This window comes from Nannobrachium achirus (assembly GCF_963921795.1).
Source record: "Nannobrachium achirus genome assembly, chromosome: 16".
Classification (NCBI taxonomy): domain Eukaryota; kingdom Metazoa; phylum Chordata; class Actinopteri; order Myctophiformes; family Myctophidae; genus Nannobrachium; species Nannobrachium achirus.
Genome location: NC_137823.1, coordinates 21662933 through 21672685, shown reverse-complemented (window position 1 = coordinate 21672685; position 9753 = coordinate 21662933). Strand labels below are relative to the sequence as shown.

The 9753-nt window shown below is 43.1% G+C and overlaps 1 protein-coding gene across 1 annotated transcript; it reads right to left on the bottom strand.

The window, feature by feature from the left end:
* Positions 1–571: 571 nt before the first annotated feature.
* Positions 572–9077, bottom strand: LOC308300449 (matrix metalloproteinase-15-like). Its single transcript, XM_080744290.1, has 8 exons — positions 8830–9077; positions 7804–7964; positions 6739–6831; positions 5808–6127; positions 3999–4163; positions 2861–3003; positions 2536–2660; positions 572–2192 (listed from the first exon to the last, which is right to left on the bottom strand). The coding sequence occupies exons 1-8, from the start codon at positions 9004–9006 to the stop codon at positions 2021–2023; spliced, it is 1356 nt and encodes a 451-aa protein (XP_080600416.1). The 5' UTR covers positions 9007–9077; the 3' UTR covers positions 572–2020.
* Between the last annotated feature and the right edge of the window lie 676 nt (positions 9078–9753).

Sequence of the window (9753 nt, the reverse complement as noted above, 5' to 3'; positions counted from 1 at the left end):
TGTACAAACACCTTGTATAAAGATGCTACAGTATATATGCACTATATAATGCACCATTTACCTTTTTCTTTTAATCAAATTAAACCTTTCAAAACTGGGTCACAAAGTGCTTTACAAAGGAAACAACAAAAGAAAACAACACACACAACAAAAAGAAAGAACAACGCAGATAGATTATAATCAAAAGCAAATTTATATAGGCCTACTGTAAGTGGGTTTTGAGGAGAGGTTTAAAATGGGGGACAGACTCTGCGAGCCTGATGTCCAGGGGCAGGGCATTCCAAAGAGTAGGGTCTCTGAAAGCAAAGGCCAAGCGTCCTTTTGTATTTAACTGGCCTTTTGGAATGTCCAGACCAGGATGGCTTTGTTTGTTTGAGGAAACTCACCAGTCTACATGCTGACACGTAGGACAGCATTAGGTCCATACAGGCAGGGGCAAGACCTAGCCTGTTTTTGAGCGGTGGTCACAACAACGCTCCTATACGTGGCCGTGTGTGTGGGTCTGTCTGTCTGTCTGTCTGTCTGTCTGTCTGTCTGTCTGTCTGTCTGTCTGTCTGTCTGTCTGTCTGTCTGTATGCGCTGTTGTTCAGGCCAGGCCAGACACCCACACACACACACACACACACACACACACACACACACACACACACACACACACACACACACACACACAATATATTTGTTTTGCTGTTGCGCAGCCTCCACGACCACCGCTCAGTTCACACGGGTGTGATTTTTATTATTATTAGAGTATAGAAAACAATAACATAAACAAGGCACCCCAATTAAAAAAATGACAATTTAAAAACAACAAGATTGGTGAGCATGTGAATATTATCCTTATTCACTTCATAGGACCAGGGACATGCAGAGAATGTTAGAAAGGCAGGGGCTGAAATCTCCAAAAGGGCCTTTTGGTAAAAATATAGAAGATAGCAGACCTCCAAGCTCGTTGGCTAATTTCGGTGCTTGATACCACACTGAACTAAGCATAATCAAGTCAATACTGGAGATGTGGCGTACGGCATGGATTTCTACACAGAGAGGGCAATTCTTTCAACATAAGATGCTGCGTTCAAGTTCAGGAGAGTTTGGACATGGCAATTCTATTGAATGTTGCCTTCAGGTATTGCATTGAGGAGGGCATTTTCTTTCACAGACGGATAAAAGGGCAGAGGCTCAAGCCCCCTTTGATGTCAATGTGTGCACGTCTGCACGTGCCTGCATAGGACATTACAGAAGGTGTTCATTCTCCACTTAATAAAACAATGACATGACATGTAGCATATAGACATTATGATGGATGGATTACCTATCCAACAGATTACTATTCCACACAGAAGGTGGTAAGGTATTATTGTTTGTTTGTTTTCAGAAAGTGTTCCACACCCTTGTGGTCTTGACAATCATTTAAAAGCAGAGCATTTATTTTTTCCAAATGCCAAGAAAATGACTTGCTATTAGCGGCACCTGTATGCATTGAATGCATTGTTGTGATGTGTTGTAAGCTTGTAGTACTACAGTACTATTTTCACAGAGTGTTTGTCCCCAGAATATGGGTCACTAGGGTTCAAGTTATGAAAGCAAAATTAATAACATGCTAAACCATCATAGTTGGTGCTTTGTATGTTTATATGGATACAACAGTTTGTACTTCTGTACAGTCAAATGTTGAGTTTTTCCCTTTTTATATACTGTTACTTATTATACTACATGCATTAACCACTCTATCCCTTTATGCATTCTTATGATATTTGAAAATATCAGATCTACAAGCTCACAACACGTCACGAAAGCAACGGTCGCGTTGTAAGCCTGTAGATCTGCTATTTCCATAGCATGTTTGCAGTAAACTTTGGAAACTTGAGAAATGGGACAATTTCAGTAATGAAGTATATTCTATTCGTAATACTATTCTACAATGTGGTACTTTCACTCAAGTGCAAAAATGTTAGTACTTCTTCCATCGCTGGTAGCAGAACACTGAGTTGCAGTTTCTTCACTGAAGTGAAAACAAACATCATTTCTCACAGATTGCCCTCCTCCCATACTCATTGAGCCCCCTGCGCTGATGTCTAAAATAACATCCTATATTGGACCATGATCCATTTTCAGGATAGTGATCGTAGACTGCACAGTTGTTGTCGTCATTATAAGGTAATTCGATATCAGGATATCCACTGCCCCAGTACCTGCATAATAAACAACAATGTATTTAAACCACCTCCACTCAGCTACTCACATACAGTGGCTTTGATAGAATTACAATAGAAAAACATTTCCACCTTAATAAACTAATGGCATGAGTCATTTTTTAAGGTTTTCAGGAAAAATGAAAAACTGATCCAAAACAAAACTACAGTATATGATATTTTTTTTAATCATTTCACCCAAAATGTTAATGTAGAAATAACAGTGACTAGTGACATGCGGAGCTGACTTAGGCAAAAATGACATTTTGTAAAAAAAAAAAAAAAAAAAAAAAAGGACTAAGACCATTAGATTATTGAGGTGACGACTTGTAAAATGTCTTACTGTGCTGTCAGGTTTGTTCCATCCACCCACGTCCATCTGCCCTCAGTCCTTCTCAGACCAATCCATGAATCGCAACCAAACCCAGCTTTCAATGACAATTTCAATCCCAGATTTCTGATGAATTCCTGATAATTTGTAAATGATTGAATTGAATCATTATTAATGTTATCCAATACACTTACTTCCTCACTATAATCATGGAATTAGATCACATGCAACCATGTGGACGATGGACACACACACACACACACACACACACACACACACACACACACACACACACACACACACACACACACACACACACACACACACACACACAAACCTGTTCTTCTTCACTGTCAATGACCACCAGATCAGCTCCTTGACTCCGACAATAATCTCTACTATCCTCCCATCTTCTCTCTACAGTAGATGTGTAGTAACATCTGCATCCAAACCACGTCCATCCACTGGGACACGACTCATCTAAACATATCAAACAGGAGATTTACTTTTACTTAAAGGAGTAGTTCACCCCCAAAATGACTTTTTTTCTATTGATTAGTCACGCCATGGAGACTTGAGTTCAATAATATTTTTTTGTTTTTGTCACATTCCTTAGACAAAAATGTGATAACAATAAATTTACCCTCATTGATTCCGGATGGGCATCCGGAATCAAAAAAGTCATTTTGGGGGTGAACTACTCCTTTAACCCATTTAGGACAGGAACCCCTTTTGTGTTTTTACCCTAGCCTTGCATTGCCAGACACTCATCCCCCCAGTGTGATATAGTCTGGAAACGCGAGGCTAGTGGTCCCCAAACCTTTCAGGTCGAGACCCAAAAGAGAAATTAGACGTTTGCCCGGGACCCAAATTAGTGAAAACAGAAGATCTAAAAGATGTATATCGGCTATTTTCAACACTTCTTAAATATTTGTTTTCTAATTTATGAAATTTCTTGGATTTTTCTTTAATTCATTAACTCTTTCCATGCCACAGAGGTAGAATCATTGCATGCTTATTTTATTCATGAAAATCTTAAAATCTTAAAGTAGGAAACTAAAGATTAAGGGACTTATAAAAGACGCCTATAGGGTGAAAAGCGACATCCGGGCGAGGGTGTGCAGGACGGAATTAATTTGCAATTGTGATTCGAGTTACGGTTGGTTGTTTAATTTTGACAAAATGTGGACAAAATATTTTCCCAAATATGATCTGACATCATAGATGTCTTATGTTATAGACCACATGAGACTCAACAATATGTCCATATATGGGAATTCCAAGCTATGGGCTTAATATTGATGACATCAGGGATCTCCATATATGGGAATACAAGGGACAAGACGGAATGTGATCAACATTCCGTACACAACAATATGATGTCATAGGTCAGCTATATAGACATTGAGGCGTTACCCGGCCGGGTCTTGCTGTTAATTAAATATTAAAATATTTTCTTGCCCATTTCCACTCACTGTAGATCTGTTGAATCCCCTGGATGTCGTCTGCTGACAGCTGGAAGTCCTCTGTCTCCATCCAGTGGTAGGAGGGGTACATGACAGAGGATTTGTTGCTGGAGTGATCCAGACCCATGATGTGCCCCAGCTGATGGACCGCTACCAGAAACACATTGAAGGAACCTGGATGGATGGATGGATGGATAGATGGGTGGATGGGTGGAAGGAAGGAAAAAGAGCTGTTTGAGGAGAAAACTGGAACTCCTTTAGTAAAAATCACACCCAATGTGAAGTGAGCGGTGGTCGTGCTTGCATAACGTCTTCAAAAGGCTGGGATGTACAGGCTATGCTACACACACACGTTTTGTTATGGCAAAACGCTGAGGAAAAAGGCTACAGACATACGACATATATGACGTCTAGACAAACATGATGCTACGTACACACATTTTTCTATGGCAAAACGCTGAGGAAAAAAGCTACAGACACACGCACAGCCACGTATAGGAGCGGTTTACCACCGCTCAAAAAAAACAGCTATTTGAGGAGAAATCTGGTGCTTTACAATCTCTGTATAAAGGCTTGGATTAAGGCGCTATATAAGGCGCGCCACACACATTTGCGACAGCTATCGTGTCAGAAAGAGGGGGGGAGGGGGAGGTCCAATGCATTGTCAATGGAAGGTTGTTTGGTGTTTTGTCGTTGCCGTGCCTCAAGCTAGCCTAGCTAGCTTGAGGCACGGCAACGTCAAAAAACCAAACAACCTTGCATTGACAATGCATTAGTACGGCGCCCCCAGTGGCCATTCTCAGACGATGTTTCACGCATGTGTGCGAGTCCAGCCTAAGAGCTACTGCAGAGAAGTCATTTTAAATAACACCTTGACCAGGAGAAATACTGCAGAGAGTAGTCATCTTAAATAACAGGTCACTGATGATGGGATTTTCATTCTTAGTTTACAAAGTAATGATGCGTTTTAAATTTCCATCCAAAACCAAAGGGGAAAATACCCTGTTGACTCTTATTTTGTTTTGAAATATGTCAACCCCATTGTTATGGTAATGAGAAGACTATTGTACTGCAAATATATGGGGTCTGGTGTGTTGTTGGCGGGTATTGGAAAAAATATATATTTTATGTTTTTGGATATTTTTCCTATTGCTCTAAGTAAGGTACTTCCATACCAAAGGGGGCCTTTATATCATGAAGGGAAAGGATGCGTAATACACAAATGGGTCCAGCCAGTGTACCTGAGATTAGCTGTGCATTGTGCAAACCAGTGATGGGCAAGCTACTTGGAAAATGTAGGCCAAAAAAACCTATTGTTTATCATAAAACAAACTGAAACTGGAAACAAGCCCTCTGTCTGGATTCTTGTGTCATCCTTTCATTTACTGTTTAAATTAAGCTTTTCAGGCTGTGACCCCCAGAAATAATCATATTTAAACTGGGGACCCCCGGCCCCACGCTGACAAGCACTTGGAATTTAGGAGTTGGGCATTACATTTAGTTTGACTCTGTTCCATCTCTAAATATTGTGAATACGTGATCTACAAGCTCACAACGCCTCGCAACGCAAGTGTGTTGTTATTTTTAATGAGTAAGCCTCTTCAACTAATTTGGGTTCTCTTTACGGAAAGGCCTGTCCATACTCTCTCCGACCACCAAACCTTTTGTCTGAAAGGTCCGGTTCAACTACAAAATGACATCACTCGCAACTTCTGAAGAGTATTACCCCGAATTTGAGTTTGGAAAGCTGCACGTTGGGAAGTCGTAACTTTCCGACAAAAAGTTTGGTGGTCGGAGACAGTATGGACAGCCCTTTACCTTGCACATTCTGGTTTGTGGTGCTCCATTTGAAGTATGAGTTGAAGTGCACGTGGCCCCCTGTCCCAGGCCGGGTGTGGTTCACGGTACGGGCCAGAGTCCCTTTGGGAAACCAGTGATGGGCATGGACCATCTCCATGTTCCATGACCCTGAGATGAAGGAGATCATGATGTCTGCCTCATCGCGGCGGCCGTGATGGATCTCCTGGTAGGGGATTTCCTCAAAGGTCAACGGACTGACCTTCTCCCAGACTTTGAAGGCCCTACGGATGGCCTCACACGTTTCATTCCACGCAATGTTAGGTGCAGAGTTCTCAATACTAGAGGGAGAGGATCAAGAGGAAAAGAGAGATAAACTGGAGTATTAAAATCCCTAACCTCACTCTAAATCCACAGGAAGACAAAACAAGGATTGGGTAAGTCTCGGTCAATATTAGGAAAGTCTGCAGTTCTTCAATAACGTGCCATAATGATGTAGCGGTTGTAGCCTATCTAGATTCTTGACACATCAATATTATCAGTACACATTACCAAAGACCCATCCATATGCAGATTAGAGTTCTCAAATTCTGCCCGAACCCGACCTGACCCAAACCCGACCTGACCCGAACCCGACCCGACATTTAGGGTAGGGTAGGGCCTAAAATGTATGCTAATTAGCTGGGCCGGGCCTCTGGCTCAATGAAAAAAAAAATATATATATCTTTTTTAATTATTAATATTACTTTTACTCTGTGATAGAGTTCTCAAATTCTTCGCGAACCTGACTCTATCCAACCCGACCCGACATTCTCGGGCCGGGTAGGGCCTAACATGTATGTTAATTGGTCGGGCCAGTAGGGCCGGGCCTTATTTTTTTTTCTTAAAAAAATAAATAATAATAATTTTCCAGTTGAGAATGCAGATCTTGAACAGAATGTTCCTTTTGTACCTGTAAGTGAGGTTATGCTTGTCCCACTTGCTATCATCCTCTTTGTAATGACTCCTCCTGTCAGGAACGCCACAGCGGGGTTGATTTATGGCTCTGAGGGAAGGGGAGAGGAGATATCGAGATATCAGAGCTGAAAATACCAGATAGAACAGTTCTGTACAGTTTAGCTCTCTATGTCAACGGTTCTCAACCTGTGGGTCAGGGGTACCCACATTATTTTGGGGGATCCCCAGACGATTAACTTAATGTGCAACATTGTTTTCTCACTCAACAGTAAACAAACCAACAAAGTAAATTGAGTTTACTGTTGAGTGAGAAAACACTGTTGCACATTAAGCTAATCATCTGGAGGACCCATTCGGCCCGCAGGTTGAGAACCACTGCTTTAACCAAGCTTTCAAGAATCGTTGACAAAACCAAGGAGCTTTACGTGCAGGGCAGGGACATGCTGGGCCCCTGATTCAGCCCGGGAAAAAGAGTTGGAGAGGCCCTCATTGTGCGCTATAGAGAGAGAGATCTCTCTATAGCGCTGCTGCTACTCAAAGATTTGCCATTTCAGATCATGACAAGTGACAAGCCAGTGGGCCAATTACATGAGTTATATTTCGTTGTTGTCGGGTGGAAACCTTGTATGTCCAAAACCGTTTGTTTTGTATTTATCATTTTAAAAATGATTTAAACAAAAATGTTTTCACTACAAAAGTAGTGAAAACAGCCGATCTACAAGCCGATCTACAAGCACACAACGCCTCGCGGTGCGAGGCGTTGTGTGCTTGTAGATCTGCTGTTTTTTCTACTTTTGTGCGACAGCCTTCTATGATGAAGCAGGGCTTTGCTTTGCGAAAAAATTTACAAATTTGAAACTTGGAGATACGAGGTTTTCTGCCCGACAGTGACGATTTACTTTGTTTGGCCGCCCAGCCCCCAAAATGGAACGAAGGCCGACATTTTATTTTATTTTTTTTCCTAATGGCCGGCCTGGACCGGCCGGGAATGAACCGGCCGTTCGGGAGTTGTCCCGCTTTTCCCAATGGCCAGCACGTCCCTGCGTGCAGGGTTACATACGCGGTGGTTTGCCGCTCCAGTTCTTTGCTATATTTGGGCGCCTCCAGGTTGTAGAACCTCTGCATGTCCTCCATGGCCCATGACAAAGCCCGGGAAGAATAGCCAAAGTGTTCTGCAGGGTTCTCGTGCAGATGCAGGTAGCCATGGTTTCTCAGCCATGACTAGTGGAGACACACAGCAGACACAAAGACCAAACAAAACACGATTCAAACATTAAAGGAGTAGTTCACCCCCAAATGACTTTTTTTCTATTGATCACTCACCCCATTGAGAGTTGAGAATTATTGGCTATAGGAATGTGACAAAAACAAAAAAATATGATTGAACTCAAGTCTCCATGGGGTGAGTAATCGATAGTAATTTCATTTTGGGGGTGAACTACTCCTTTAAAGGAGGAGAGAGAGAGAGAGAGAGAGAGAGAGAGAGAGAGAGTTTGTTGGAGCTGTCAAAAATGATCCCTGATGTTTACTGTTACCTCTGACAGTGCACAGAGGCGTCAATTGGGTATGGGAAGGTATGGCAGCTGCCATACCTTGGCTCCAGGGGAAAAAATACAATAAAATGTACCTCTTGAAATCTTAAAATAATACTATCCACTGATAGTAATCATCATCATCATCATCATCATGCCTGTTGCTAAGGTATGGCAACATGACTGGTGCCTTCGCAAATAGTCATGTTGCCATACCTTAGCTTTTGCTGAACTGACACCACTGACGGTGCATCCTCTGATATTTATACTGTAGCCCAGGGGTCTTCAACGTTTTCAGGCCGAGGAACCCTTAGCGGAGAGAGAGAGATGAAGCAGGTCTGAAGCTTCATCAGAGATGAAGCAGATCTACACCAAACCTATTTGCCGAAAATAGCCGATCTACAAGCTCACAACGCCTCGCGCTGCGAGGCGTTGAGAGCTTGTAGATCTGCTATTTTTGGCTATCACAAAGATTTTGGTGGCCCCCCTGTACTAACTCTGAGGACCCCCTAGGGGTCCCGGACCCCCTGTTGAAAACCCCTGCTGTAGCCTACCGGTATATCGTAGATGAAGTTATCGTCCTCCTCCTCTGAGGCCCTGAGTGAGCAGACTGTGCAGAAGCACAGCGCCACCATGAGGAAAGTCCGTCCGCTGAGCAGCCGAAAGCAACCGTCCCAGGTAGAAGAGGAGGAGGAGGAGGAGGCCATGTTCCTGTGGTCACCAGCAGCCATGTGGGAGAAGAAAATGATAATGCAATGAAAAACGACCGGAGCTTCAACTCCACCGCGTGACAAGGGACACAGCATTGTCTGGGAGGTCAGCACTTCTACTATTAAACATTGGACACAGAGGTGGGGAGGGGAGGGGAGGGGGGCAGGCATGTGCACACATCAAAGGGGGCTTGAGTCCCTGTCCTTTTATCCGTCTCTAAAAAAGTTCCCTCTCCAGACCATGAATGTGTTTTTTTACTATGGTGAAAGAAATGCAAATGCCCTCTTTCCATGCCATACCTGAAGGCAGGATCAAAGAGAATTGCCTCGTCCAAACTCTCCTGAACTTGAACGCAGCATCTGATGTTGAAAGAACTGCCCTCTCTGTGTAGAAATCCATGCCGTTACACACACCACATCTCCAGTTTTGACTTGATTATGATATCAGTGGTATCAAGCACCGAAAATAGCCGACCTCCAAGATCACAACGCGTCGCGCTGTGACGCGTTGTAAGCTTGGAGGTCTGCTATTTTCGATATTTTCACCAAAAGGCCCTTTTAGAAATGTCAGCCCTGCCTCTCTAACGTTCTCTGCACGTCCCTGCATGGGAGGGGATGTGGGATGGTGGAGTATACGTACATGACGTTTGGCCCTTTTGTTTCTTGGCCAGAACACACATGATGTGAGGTCACTCAGGGCCAGACTGAGACCAGATCATCCAGGCCACAGGGGTAATCGACTGATTACTGAAATAATGTCAGCAGAAC